General features: G+C 34.8%; 4 protein-coding genes and 1 long non-coding RNA gene across 5 annotated transcripts; all 5 read right to left on the bottom strand.

Annotated features, from left to right (window-relative positions):
• Positions 1 to 6: 6 nt before the first annotated feature.
• On the bottom strand, positions 7 to 4,870 carry LOC123922941. Its single transcript, XM_045975597.1, has 6 exons — positions 2,769 to 4,870; positions 2,384 to 2,695; positions 2,190 to 2,295; positions 1,396 to 2,098; positions 899 to 1,288; positions 7 to 203 (listed from the first exon to the last, which is right to left on the bottom strand). Exons 1-4 carry the CDS (start codon positions 4,868 to 4,870, stop codon positions 1,901 to 1,903), a joined length of 2,718 nt encoding a protein of 905 aa, XP_045831553.1. The 3' UTR covers positions 7 to 203; positions 899 to 1,288; positions 1,396 to 1,900.
• A 33-nt stretch (positions 4,871 to 4,903) lies between these two features.
• Positions 4,904 to 6,791, bottom strand: LOC123921054. Its single transcript, XR_006813899.1, has 3 exons — positions 6,713 to 6,791; positions 6,306 to 6,395; positions 4,904 to 5,004 (listed from the first exon to the last, which is right to left on the bottom strand). It is a non-coding gene; the product is annotated as an uncharacterized LOC123921054 (long non-coding RNA).
• Positions 6,792 to 7,058: 267 nt separating this feature from the next.
• On the bottom strand, positions 7,059 to 9,138 carry LOC123922940 (wall-associated receptor kinase 2-like). Its single transcript, XM_045975596.1, has 3 exons — positions 8,265 to 9,138; positions 7,929 to 8,093; positions 7,059 to 7,792 (listed from the first exon to the last, which is right to left on the bottom strand). Exons 1-3 carry the CDS (start codon positions 9,136 to 9,138, stop codon positions 7,059 to 7,061), a joined length of 1,773 nt encoding a protein of 590 aa, XP_045831552.1.
• Positions 9,139 to 10,390: 1,252 nt separating this feature from the next.
• LOC123921051 (wall-associated receptor kinase 5-like) lies at positions 10,391 to 13,429 on the bottom strand. The gene is made up of 3 exons (XM_045973450.1): positions 12,259 to 13,429; positions 11,744 to 11,911; positions 10,391 to 11,608 (listed from the first exon to the last, which is right to left on the bottom strand). The coding sequence occupies exons 1-3, from the start codon at positions 13,154 to 13,156 to the stop codon at positions 11,319 to 11,321; spliced, it is 1,356 nt and encodes a 451-aa protein (XP_045829406.1). The 5' UTR covers positions 13,157 to 13,429; the 3' UTR covers positions 10,391 to 11,318.
• LOC123922938 (putative wall-associated receptor kinase-like 16) lies at positions 10,548 to 11,281 on the bottom strand. Its single transcript, XM_045975595.1, has 2 exons — positions 11,277 to 11,281; positions 10,548 to 11,178 (listed from the first exon to the last, which is right to left on the bottom strand). The coding sequence occupies exons 1-2, from the start codon at positions 11,279 to 11,281 to the stop codon at positions 10,548 to 10,550; spliced, it is 636 nt and encodes a 211-aa protein (XP_045831551.1).
• Positions 13,430 to 14,119: the final 690 nt, after the last annotated feature.

Here is a 14,119-nt window from a genome sequence, read left to right as displayed (position 1 = left end):
GGTTTCAAACGGTAGTTAACAAAATGAGCCCATTGAATTGGGTCTATACCTTTAGGAACATTACTTATGATTTCATCTCGGGATTTTGATGGATCATAGAAGGTAACCCACAAATTTTGTCTATGTGTAGCCCACTTCTTTGAAATGCTAAGCTTGCAATATCTCTTTGCAAGAGCTTCAGTAGTCATAAATTTAAATCGAGGCTTCAAAATAAATAAAACAAATTCAGATTCTAGGCATTTAAATAATTATTTTAAAATAATGTAAATGAAAAGATATAAATGTATATTATTAATACCTCCAAGATGTCTCCAAAGCATTCATCAAAGAACTTAGGTGGCATGCCTGTATGTTTTCCAGACCACCTTTCAAAATTAATTGGAAAGAAATTGGAGTTAATTGCTAATGTTCCCATATATCCCACAAGCAAGCCTTGTGCTTCACCGTATGCAGCACCTTGCTCATCAAAGTGAACAATTACCCGTTCCCCAGTAGGTAAGTCATTCACTTGCCAATACTTAAGTCTTAACTTTTTCGTAGCTCCTTGTGTGTGTAGCAATAAAATAATTTAATTTTTAAGAATATCATTAAGCTTAAAACAAATGGAAAATGCATCATTTACAACTTTCTATTTCCATCCAATGAGTGCACATTTTTCAAACTATCAAAGAGTCAAAAAATAATTTTTTATACATGCAAAAATAAAGTAAGAATTAGCAGGCAGTATATCTATTGACTCTGCACTCAATGAGATCAAATGTCATTTGACTAAACATAATATAACAACAGTAATGGTAAAAGTTTTTCCCCCTTGTTGAAAAATAACATAAATATCTAAATCAATTTTTTGAAATTAAAAAAATATAACAAATGAATAAAATATAATATATGTACGTACCTATTGCTTCAACCGTCCACCATTCTGCAGATTCGCGCCCAACATATTGCCTAGGTGTTGGACCTTGAGGTGCAGCTTGATGCAGAGCTACCAGTGTTGGTCCTGGATGTGTAGCTTGATGCGGAGCTACTGGGGTTGATCCTTGAGGTGGAGCTACCGGTGTTGGACCTTGATGTGCAGCTTGATGCAGAGGTGTTAGTCCTTGAGGTGGAGCTACCGGTGTTGAACCTTGATGTGCAGCTTGATGCGGAGCTACTGGTGTTGGTCCTTGAGGTGGAGCTACCGGTGTTGGACCTTGATGTGCAGCTTGATGCGGAGCTTCTGGTGTTGGACCTTGAGTTTGAGGGGTTGATCTTAATGGATTTGGGAAACGCTTTCTCTTTCCCATGACTGCATATTCATGAAAATGAGAAAACATATGAGGTAATACAAAATGAATAAAATTAACAACTTTAAAACAAAATAACCACAACTTTAACTATATCAAAACTGTTTACCTTTAACTAAATAACAAAATAAAATATACTAATCTACTCAGACATGTGCACATTTGTTTCAAAGTCACCAACCATATGGTTGGTAGCCAATTCTACATACTCTTCATCAATGTTATTAAAATTCTCAAGTTCTTGCTCTTGATATGGGACATTTTCATAAACTTCCTCTTCTAATTCTTCCCCCATTTCATACAAATCTCTTGGCTTTAAATGCACAGCAACATTCCATCCTTTATTAACCGCATCATCTACATAATACACCATTTGTGCTTGAGATGCCAAAATGTAGGGATCATGTTCTTCACGATCCCCATTATGAATCAATCTATCAAAATTTACACAGTTAAAATTCCAACAATCCTTTTTAAACCCTCTGTCTCGTGTAGTATCAGCCCACTTGCATTTGAACAGAATAACCTTGAAATGACCATAGTAGTTAATCTCAAAGATATCTTCCAACTTCCCATAGTAAGGCAACTCTGCTTGTCTAACGTTCCTATCAACACTACTTGAAACACAAGATGTGTTGGATGTTAAAAAAAACACCACTATTTTGTGTTTTCAATCCTTCCTCTCGAGCTAAAGTTCGAAATTTGAACCCATTAATGTTGTAAGCAGTAAATCTCCTTGCTTTGTCCAAAGGACCACGCGCTAAAAATTGTAGATCAGCCGACATTGTAGTGACTATTTCTGGTTTCAAAATCTAGATTATGGCAATTGTATTAGTCAATAAATAAGATAGGAGCTCGTCAAATGATCACAAGTAAACATGAAAATAGATTTTAATCACTTACCAATCTTTGAAACCAACCAACAAACTCTTTATTTACTCTTTTTTCAATCTCTGTAGCTGAAGGTCTTCTTGACCTTGAACTTCGCTTTATGAATTCTCTAAATTCACTACATTAGTTTTGTATATTGCAATTAATACATGTGACTTGTATATTTAAAATAGTCCAATAAAAAAAAGTTCATTCTTACTACTCACTCAACAAATGGTGTGACTGCTGCACAATTTAATAGAACATATCGATGGACTTGTAGTTTTTGCATTTGAGTTAATGTGAACATTGAGGAAGCTCCTACTGGTTTACCAAGTCGAGGGAAGATGGAGGATGCAGAGGAAGACTCGTCCTCATTTAAGTCATCACAAACACGTCTAGGTCTATTGAATCGTGTCTCGATATCTTCAATGTACCGCGAACAAAAAGTGAGAGACTCTTCTGCTAAGTAACCCTCGGCTATAGAACCTTCTGGCTGAGCCTTGTTACGTACAAATGATTTAAAATGACCTAATTCCCTGTAATAAATCAGTGTATACATGATCAATACATATCACCAGATAATTTAAATTGTCAATGTAATTATTTTACCTCTCTATGGGATACATGTATCGATAATGCACCGGACCTCCAAGTTTCGCCTCCTCTGTTAGATGGACTGTTAAATGAACCATAACTGTGAAGAATGATGGCGGGAATAACATTTCCAAGTGACAAAGTGTAATAACAACGCGATCTTGTAGTTTTTCAAGGTCGGAAAGATTCAAACTTTTCCCACAAAGAACTCTAAAAAATGAACAAAACTCCACCAACACTTTTGTAACATGGTTTGGCAATAAATTGCGAATGGCTAAAGGTAGAAGTTGTTCCATTATAACATGACAGTCATGACTTTTCAAACCAAATATCTTTTGTTGTACCTCATCAACACATCTAGAAATGTTACTTGAGTAACCATCTGGAACTCTAACATTTTTTAATGTGTTGAGAAACAACCTTTTAGTATCACGTGTTAGTGAAAACACAGCAAGGCGATATCTCCCCTTTTCATCAGGCCAAAGATCATGTCTTATATCCATATCTATCAAATCTTTTCGAGCATTGAGATTGTCTTTTGATTTAGACTTATCATGGAGCAAAGTATACAAGACATTGTCACATACATTCTTTTCAATATGCATAAAATCTAGATTATGACGCAACAAATTATACTCCCAATATGGTAATTCAAAGAATATACTTCTTTTATTCCATTTCTTAGGTTCTTGTTTCTTTCTCTTACCCCTAACATCCAATGTTTCTCTTCTCACAAATGTAGCACCATCATCTTCCAATTGGCTTAAAATGTCAGATCCAGATCTTTTTAATGGTGGATTTCGTTCCTCTATGCTTCCGTCAAAGCGAACACGGTTCAATCTAAATCTACGATTTCTGCTCAAAAAACGCCGGTGACCCATAAAACACCACTTTTTACTCTTATGGAGACGACGAGGCTCTGTATCTATATTACAAGTTGGGCAAGCAAAACCTGTATGCGTGTTCCAACCAGACAAATTAGCTAGACCGGGAAAGTCACTAATTGTCCATATAAGAGCCGCCCGCATTCTAAATCTTTCATTCATCGATGCATCAAATGTTTCCACACCATCATTCCATAGCTCCTTTAATTCATTCACAAGGGGTTGTAAGTAAACATCAATATGATTTCCGGGTGCCTTCTCTCCGGGAATGATCATTGATAAGATGAATGAAGTGTGTTTCATACACATCCAAGGAGGGATATTATATGGAATCAAGAACACTGGCCATATGCTATACCTCGAACTCATGGTCCCAAAAGGGTTAAAACCATCACTAGCAAGGCCCAAACGAACATTTCGATGATCAGAGGCAAATTCAGGATGCTTCAAATTAAATGTCTTCCATGCCTCACCATCCCTTGGATGCCTTATTAGCCCATCCTTGTTAGTGTCTGAAGCATGCCATTTCATATGTTCTGCGGTCTTAGAGCACATAAACAATCTTTGCAATCTTGGTTTTAGTGGAAAGTAACGTAGTACCTTTGCAGCTTGCTTCTTCTTCTTCATGGGATTCCACCGAGATGTTCCACAATACTTGCATGCTTGCAATTCTTTTTCGTCGTCTCTCAAATATAACATGCAGTCATTTGGACATGCATCTATCTTGGTATAATCAAGACCAAGCTTTTTGATGGTTTTCTTTGCCTCGTAAAGTGAATGAGGTAACTTTGCTTGTTCAAATGCATCTCTCAACAAATCTAATATCATAGTCATTGCTTTGTCACTTAATCCACACAAGACCTTTATATGATATAATTTGATTAAGAATTCAAGTTTTGTGTACTTGCTTCCTTCTTGCAATATTTGACTCCCATCATTGAGAAACTCACGAAAACCACTACCATTATCGCTTGTCCCTTCCCCTGTGTCTATCGGGTCTGATTCATCTAAATTAGCTGCATCTTGCCTATAGTTACCAAACGCATCATTGACCATTGTTTCAATCAGATTTTCTGAATGAGATGCTTCTTGCACAAAGTCTTCATTTCTAGAAGACTCTGGAACTCTTTTCTCACCATGAAGAGTCCATATGACATAGTTTTTAGGGAAAGGTTTGTAAAGTAAATGATCCCTAACTACACTCCTAGTTTGCGGTGTCAAAAACTTGTACATTGGGCATGGACAATATATTGTATTTCAAACAACCGCATTCTTAAATGCAAAATCTAAGAATTTATCTAAACCAATTTCGTATTCAGGTGAAGTATGCAGCTTAGAAATCCAAGACTTATCAATATTCATGATACCTGAACAAGTTTGCAATGATAATTCATAAAATTAGAAATCCAAGACTAAATAATTATTTTTCAAAACTATAGTTACTTATGTAAAACTGTACATATGCCTTATATATGAGTTTAAATAAGATTAGTGATGGAATTTTATTTAAAAACCCATTAATGTTGTCATGAGTTTGATCATGTGAATGGTGTTTGCTTAAAATATGTTTATTTGTTGATTTTGATATCTTGTATGTTCTGTTTTAAAACGATGACACTAAAATAGAAGATTCTTTGTAGGTTAAACTCACATGATAAGAGTTAAAGTCTCTATTAGAGAGAATTGAGATTTTATCTTTTTTGAATTTTGTAACTGTATTTCTTGTTAATAAAGAATCTATTTACACTGACTGAGGGATTATCCTACACCCCTGTAAGGTTGTAACTAACTGACTGAGCAGTGTTTAACTGCTCCTATCATTAGCAAAAGGATATGCAACATCTAAGGATAGTTGTGGTGCCTCTATTGAGGTTTATGAGGGTGAGCAAGTGTTGCAGACAACAATCTGCTTGGTTCTTTTATTCTAAGATGAGAGATTCCTAAGAAAGGCTAAGGTAATGAATGAATTAGATGACTGCATCTACAAGCTGACGAATGCTCTAAAGAATGAGGATGTTAAATCAAACCTATCATCTCAAAAAGTTAAAAAGATCAATCTTGCAATTACAAAGGCTACAAACTTGCTTGATAAGAACAAGCACCATAATGAACTATATGTTCTAGAAAATCATTTGAAGGGGCTTGAAAGTATGTTGGAAGACATTGAAATCAAGAATGGCTAGTTTTCTTGTAACCTGGTTTTATCCAAAAAGGACAAGATACTCAATTAGTGGCCTAAATTTGACACAATATATGATATAAGGATTCTCTATGCCAAAACATAGGTTGATTGAGCTTTGACCTTTGGGAATTAGAAGGGTTCAAAGGGTTTTTTTTTTTAGAAGCTAAAGATTTATTAATAAAGCCCACAAGCACAAGAAGTGCTACATGGGTTAGAAACATACAATGGAACAACTAAGTCCATGAGGCACTACAGAAAAAACTAAAACCAACAGGGCAGTAAGTGAGAGCTGCAACAACCAGTCCTAAACTATAGCAGAAAAATATAAAAAACAGTTACAGCAAGAAAAACACAGAAAGGGAAAAAAGAGTGATTTTTTTTTTCCTCATAGTTACCTAATAATTTAAGGAAAACCAACCATTAAGAACTTTGATCAAACAGTTGACATGCACTCAATAAAACTAAAAAATAAGTGACAATGATTACCTCAAATGATTCTTTCTTGTTGTTACTCCCTTCCTCTAACAATCAACTTTCAATCAACCAACACTATATGCACTTATTCGTCTAACCAGTCTACAAAAAGAACACAAAAAACATTTCAAATCTTTTCAATGACAAATCAATTCATACGAAGAAGGAAAGCCTAAGTTGATAAATCATTAAAACCCTAAGTAGAGAAATTATAGAAATCCTAATGAAATTTATTGAAACCAAATAGAAATCATAAATTGAAAAGGAATTGAGGTTAACAAAATCAAACAACAGTGTTGCGTTTCCTTTTCTAACGAAATCGAACAACAGTGTTGAATTTCCTTTTCTAACGAAATTGAACCTGGAAGAGTACTGTGAGCAGGGAGTGAAAACAATTGAACCTGGAACTGATTACTAACCATGAAGCGGCGCCGACCGAAAGACTTTTGATGAGCGGTTGTTCTTCTGCGTGTTACTAACAACAATGTTCTCTTTTTTTTTTGTTTTTCTTTTTGTGGTTTAGAAAAATATAATGAAAAAAAAACTTGGGAAAAGAAATGAAAATAAAAAAGTGGGAAAATAAAAATAAAAAATAAAAAAGCGCCAGAGGGAAAATGTATAGAGCGGGGAGTGAAAAGAATTGGAATTAATTGGAAGTATACTGCGGGGGTTCTGGAAAACCTCCAGTAACAAATTGCCAGTAAAAGGTAAATTTGCGTGTGTGTCACTTTTGTAGTATTCTGCGGGGGTTTGGAGAAACCCCCACTAAAAACCCGCCGCAAACAGGCGAATTTTTTGTAAGTAGCCAATAGTTCCTTTCACCATTGTGGCTATTTCAGATTGGTCAAGTGGTACTAATTTTGAAGCTCCAAAATCAGATACTTTGGCAGTGTTGGTTCCATCTAAGAGAATGTTAGCACTCTTGACATCTCTGTGGATAATGGGTATTGAAGCAGCTGAATGTAGATATGACAAAGCTCCAGCTACCTCTGTTGCTATCTTAAGACGAATCTTCCAAGTTGGATTATTCAATTTATCTTTGTGTATAAAATCAGAAAGAGTACCATTGCTGACGAATTCGTAAACCAACAAAGGAACTTCTGTTTCTAGACAACACCCCAAGAGTTTAACCACATTCCTGTGATTTATTTGGGAGACAACATCCACCTCATTAATGAATTGCTCAATTTGGCTTTCATCTATTGTTTTCGACATTTTGATAGCAACAATTCTATTATCTTCTAGTTCCCCTTTGAAAACTGTACCAAAACTTCCTCTACCTATGATTAAGCTCTCATCATAGTTGTTAGTGGCTTTCGTTAGCTCACTTTCTTTGAAAATATTAGCTATTTTAGATGACGAGTCTTTTCTTTGGAGAAGTTTCTGTTCCAAAATAGAACCTCCATTCTTCCTAAAGAATTTCCCTTTCAATTTGGTATGTTTCCTCTTTTGGTATAAGGAGTAAATTATCCACACATTAACAAGAAAAAGTATTGCTCCTGCAACCAAAATATATTGAACCCAATTTTTGGAATGTTCCCCAAACTAATATCAGTAACATATATTTAATGAACACATTAGATTTGGAAAAAAAAAATGTACATAGAATAAAATTAGGTGTGTTTTGCTGCTTACCAATAACATATAAATATGCTTTTCTATCAGGTAGTTTGCACCCTCCTTCCTTTGTTCCATCACCGGTTTGCCCCAAAGGACAGAAACAAGTGTAATTCCCAGCAGTGTTGATGCAATTTGCGCTATTTTTGCATCCATGTAAATTTTTTGCACATTCGTCAATGTCTGAAACACAATAAAAGTATAAAATGTGTTTCGTACTTGACATTTTAAAATGAGGCGCTTAATTAGATGAAGGAAATTCAATAAAACATTGAAATTACGAAGCTTAATCAATTAATTAAAGTACAAAAACAAAACAAATAAAATATTATACAATTATGCTCTGTTTGTTACCTGTGCAGCCTCCAGGAAGGTATGGATTTCCTTCAAAACCTTCCAAACACTTGCATCTGTAACCTTCATAATCTGGATCATTATCGACACATTCACTATTTTCCCTGCAGGCATAGCTATCTGTAGTTTTTGCTATTTGACATGATTCATTTGTAACGGCCCAGTTAACAACCATGGGAAAAGTTTGATTAGTTAGATTATTTATATGGTCTACAGAAAAATTATAGGATCCTTGTTTTGCAATAAAGGAATAGCTACAATCTTCCTGGGTGGTTGTTTCTGTTGGGAATTTAAATGTTTGTATAGTGATATTTTTCATAAGTGGAGGAATATCCACTTGGCAACACCCTAAACCTGTGCATTTTCCAGTGTTATTCCCAATTACCATTTTATGGTCATAATTATGACATCTTGTTAAGCACCCTATTGAATAAGTTGCATTCTTGAAATTACTGTTGAGAATTCCATAACCGTCGCAACTAACGGTTATGAATTTGTTTTCCGTGCTTGAAATTGTGAAAGAAGAAACGTTGAGAAGAGGTTCATTCGCTTCTTCAGTATTATTACTACTACTACTGTTAGTACAGACGCGTGAGACGAAAAATTTCATTACCATTTGACTTTGGGGATTTATGTCTAGGACTGGGATCATTTTACCATAGGTTAATTTTGATTTTATGCATTTGAGCTCAAATTTAGAATCCATGTAACAGGGTGTATTATCTTGTGTTGTTGAATGTCCCATGCCAAATGGATATGGAACTAGTATATCTCCACAAGTGTTATTGCAGCCTGGTAGGGCTTGTTGGGGTTCATCAGATGCAACTGCTTCTACCAACAGGAAGAATGCAACAAGCATTATTAATGGATACATTGCCTTAAGTTTCGTTGCCCTGAATTGAATCACAAATTAAGTGATAGAAAAATAATTGGCCTTTTAGAAATCTCACAATTTGAGTAATATATTGTGGCATAAGAATTGAATCACAAATTTTTCTATTGAGTTTTGGTGTGTATATATACTATCATATTTTAATTTGTTTTTCTATTGAGTTATCACTTTTTGTCCCTGATCTATAATGGACCACTTATTTAGGTGGTCCATGTTAACATTTGCCCGAAACTAATTATTCCAACGATAGGCAAGAAGTGTCCTTTTTCTTTTTTTGGTTCAATGACAACATTGTGTCCTTTTTCCTATAAAATAATTAGGGTAAAATGTACTACAATATTGTCTTTTGATTTGATGGGGTGGAATACACAAGTGAATGTTGGTATAACTCAAGGCGAAACATAAAAGACATTGATTGAATTTTTAATTTGTGGTGGATCAATTTGACTCTTGCGGTGAATAATTTGAATTTAATCGATTTGGCTCTTTAGAGCAAAGCTGTGTTATATCTCTCGGCCAATGTGCAATTTTTTCATGAAGTGTCTCTTCACTTGAAGTATCTTATGTCATCGAGGGGTTAATTTTAGGGAGTTACTTTGGTCATTCTACTGGTTACTCAAACACTGTCCGCGACTTAGGTAGAGGACGTCTTTTTTTCCCAAAACGCCCTATTTTTACACATCCGTTGCTTAAGTCGCGGATGTGCAAAAATAGGATGCACGAGTAACCGGTAGGGTTATAGGTAGAGAAGTCTTTCGGAGGGCATCCGAAGTGGAACTACCCAGTTGTAGAATGCTTACGCTGCGAAGATGTGTCTGTAAATTTGGGAGGGAAGAATGACCAAACAAGTGCCATTGGTTTTGTTTCAGATTTTAGGACATGGAAATATTTCAATGATACATCACAATATTTATCACTCAAGGTATTGACCATTCTTCTAAAGTCATTATTATTGTATGATCATTCTTTGGCCATAGAATTTAAAGAATGATATTCTTATTAGAAAATTTCTTCTTTGCTAAATTACAGTTATATATTTTGCTTTCTTTTCCTTTGATTATTCTATCACATGACTTGATTACCAAGGTGATATCAAACTTTTGTATAAAATAGAGCACTTACACTTGACTTTACTTACCACTGTAGGACTGAAAACCTCCCTTAAAATTGATGTGCTTGAAAACAACTATTCCTTACAATAATAGTACACTTCCATCTCTACTTAAACAACATCTAAGATACAAACCCAGAACACATTAATTATATAAGCACATTACATTACAATTACAAAATGATTTGGATTATTCATATGAAATGAAATATGCATGCAAAAAACTTCTAAAACAACGAAATGGAACTGCATTTTGTTCAATCATCTTCCATTATCCAAGTCAATCAATATCTTCATAGTGCTGATTCCCCTCTACATTTAAGATCATTGTTTCCAATTCCATAGCCACTTCCTTCATGCTTGGTCTTTCCTTCCCTCTTAGTCTCAAACACTTTGCCGCAAGATCAGTTACCTCCTTTATCTCTTGTTTGTTTTCTTCATTCAACATACCATCTTCAATAATTTCAAACACGTTATCCTTTTTGAAGCAGGACAGAAAATATGTAGCAAGATTTCTTCTCTCTTCTGGCCTACCAAAACTAAAAGGTCTCTCCCCTGTTAGCAGCTCCATAAGAACTACCCCAAAGCTATATACATCACTTTTTTCCGTCAATTGGCTCGTGAGCATATACTCTGGGTCTAAGTAACCAATAGTTCCTTTCACCATTGTGGCTATTTCAGATTGGTCAAGTGGTACTAATTTTGAAGCTCCAAAATCAGCTACTTTGGCAGTGTTGTCTTCATCTAAGAGAATGTTAGCACTCTTGATATCTCTGTGGATAATTGGTATTGAAGCAGCTGAATGTAGATATGACAAAGCTCCAGCTACCTCTGTTGCTATCTTAAGACGAATTTTCCAAGTTGGATTATTCTCTAAATTTGTGTGTATAAAATCAGAAAGAGTACCATTGCTGACGAATTCATAAACCAACAAAGGAACTTCTGTTTCTAGACAACACCCCAAGAGTTTAACCACATTCCTGTGATTTATTTGGGATACAACATCCACCTCATTAATGAATTGCTCAATTTGGCTTTCATCTATTGTTTTCTACTTTTTGATAGCAACAATTCTATTATCTTCTAGTTCCCCTTTGAAAACTTTACCAAAACTTCCTCTACCTATGACTAAGTTCTCATCATAGTTCTTAGTCGCTTTCCTTAGTTCACTTTCTTTGAAAACATTAGCTATTATAGACGAGTCTTTTCTTTGGAGAAGTTTCTGTTCTAAAATAGAACCTCCATTCTTCCTAAAGAATTTCGCTTTCAATTTGGTATATTTCCTCTTTTGGTATACAAAGAAGGAAATTATTCCCACAATAACAGGAAAAAGTATTGTTCCTGCATCCAAGATATATTGAACCCAATTTTTGGAATGTTCCCCAAACTAATATCAGTAACATATATTTAATGAACACACTAGATTTGAAAAAGAAAATGTACATAGAATAAAATTAGGTGTGTTTTGCTGCTTACCAATAATAACATATATATATGTTTTTCTATCAGGTAGTTTGCACCCTCCTTCCTTTGTTCCATCACCGGTTTGCCCCACAGGACAGAAACAAGTGTAATTCCCAGCAGTGTTGATGCAATTTGCGCTATTTTTGCATCCATGTAAATTTTTTGCACATTCGTCAATGTCTGAAACACAATAGAAGTATAAAACCATGTTTGTTAGTATCCTACAATTCATCCCATTCTTAGCTCAGATTCAATACAAAACTGATTTCAATTTATACAAAACTGCTTCATCTAACATGGTTCCTATATATTTTGAATAATGATACACTATGATGAATCACTATCTAAAATCGTAGTGAGTGTGACCAACCACATTTAAAATGTGTTTCGTACTCGACATTTTAAGATGAGGCGCTTAATTAGATCAAGGAAATTCAATAAAACATTGAAATTATGAAGCTTAATCAAATAATTGAAGTACAAAAAAGAAAAGAAAAAATAGTATACAATTATGCTCTGTTTGTTACCTGTGCAGCCTCCAGGAAGGTATGGATTTCCTTCAAAACCTTCCAAACACTTGCATCTGTAACCTTCATAATCTGGATCATTATCGACACATTCACTATTTTCCCTGCAGGCATAGCTATCTGTAGTTTTTGCTATTAGGCATGATTCACTTGAAATAGCCCAATTAACAACCAAGGGGAAAGATTGATTGGGTAGATTATGAATATGGTCTACAGAAAAATTATAGGATCCTTGTTTTGCAATAAAGGAATAACTACAATCTTCTTGATCCTGAGATAATGTAGAAGTTGGGAATCTAAATGTTTTAAGAGTAATATTTTTCATAAGTGGAGGAATATCCACTTGGCAACACCCTAAACCTGTGCATTTTCCAGTGTTATTCCCAATTAGTACCATTTTAGGATCACAATCATAACATCTTGTTAAGCACCCTGTTGAATAAGTTGCACCATTGAAATAACTGTTGAGATATCCATAACTGTCGTGACCAACGGTTATGAATTTGTTTTCCGTGCTTGAAATTGTGAAAGAGGGATCTCCGAGAAAAGGTTTATTGGGTTTTTCAGTATTATTACTACTACTATCAGTACAGAGATGCGAGACAAAAAATTTCATTTCCATTTGACCTTGAGGATTTATGTTTAGGACTTGTATATTCTCACCGCGGATTAATGTTGAGTTTACACAAGTTAGTTCAAACTTTGAATCCATGTAACATGTTGTATGGTCTAGTGTTGTTGAATTTCCTATGCCAAATGGATATGGAATTTGTATATCTCCACAAGTGTAATTGTATCCTGGTAGGACTTGTTGGGGTTCATCAGATACAACTGCTTCTACCAACATGGATAATGCAGTAAGCATTATTACTGGAAAATGCATTGCCTTCAGTTTCATTGCCTTGAATTGAATCACAAATTAAGTGATAGAAAAATAATTGGCCTTTTAGAAATCTCCCAATTTGAGTAATATATTGTGGCATAAGAATTGAATCACAAATTTTTCTATTGAGTTTTGGTGTGTATATATACTATCATATTTTAATTTGTTTTTCTATTGAGTTATCAATTAGGTCATCGTTAAGTCGTAAAAAATTAGAGTTATGAGTTTTTATTTCTTTAGAGTATTGTTAACGGTTACTAAAATATTTGATAACTTTTTGTCCCTAATCTATAATGGACCACTTATTTAGGTGGTTCATGTTAACATTTGCCCAAAACTAATTATTCCAACAATAGGTAAGAAGTGTCCTTTTTCTTTTTTTGGTTCAATGGCAACATTTTGTCCTTTTTCCTATAAGATAATTAGGGTAAAATGTACTACAATATTGTCTTTTGATTTGATGGGATGGAATACACAAGTGAATGTTGGTATAACTCAAGGCAAAACATAAAAGACATTGATTGAATTTTTAATTTGTGGTGGATCAATTTGACTCTTGCGGTGAATAATTTGAATTTAATTGATTTGGCTCTTTAGAGCAAAGCTGTGTTATATCTCTCGGTCAATGTGCAATTTTTTCATGAAGTGTCTCTTCACTTGAAGTATCTTGTGTCGTCGAGGGGTTCATTTTAGGGAGTTACTTTTGTCGTCCTACTGGTTACTCAAACACTGTCCGCGACTTAGGTAGCGGACGACTTTTTTTTTCTTTCCCAAAACGCCCTATTTTTACACATCTGCTGCTTAAGTTGCGGATGTGCAAAAATAGGGTGTGCGAGTAACCAGTAGGGTGGCAAAAGTAGCTCTCTTCATTTTATGAGGTGGAGACCAGTTTGGGCCAGTTTGGTTCGGGACCAAACCCTCAATCTGGTCCAACTCGCGGGTGGTGAATTGTGGTCCAATTTAAGCGGTTTATTTTAT

This window comes from Trifolium pratense, linkage group LG4, assembly GCF_020283565.1.
Source record: "Trifolium pratense cultivar HEN17-A07 linkage group LG4, ARS_RC_1.1, whole genome shotgun sequence".
Taxonomy (NCBI): domain Eukaryota; kingdom Viridiplantae; phylum Streptophyta; class Magnoliopsida; order Fabales; family Fabaceae; genus Trifolium; species Trifolium pratense.
Note: the sequence above shows the minus strand (reverse complement) of the source record. Positions and strands in the feature narration are given on the sequence as shown.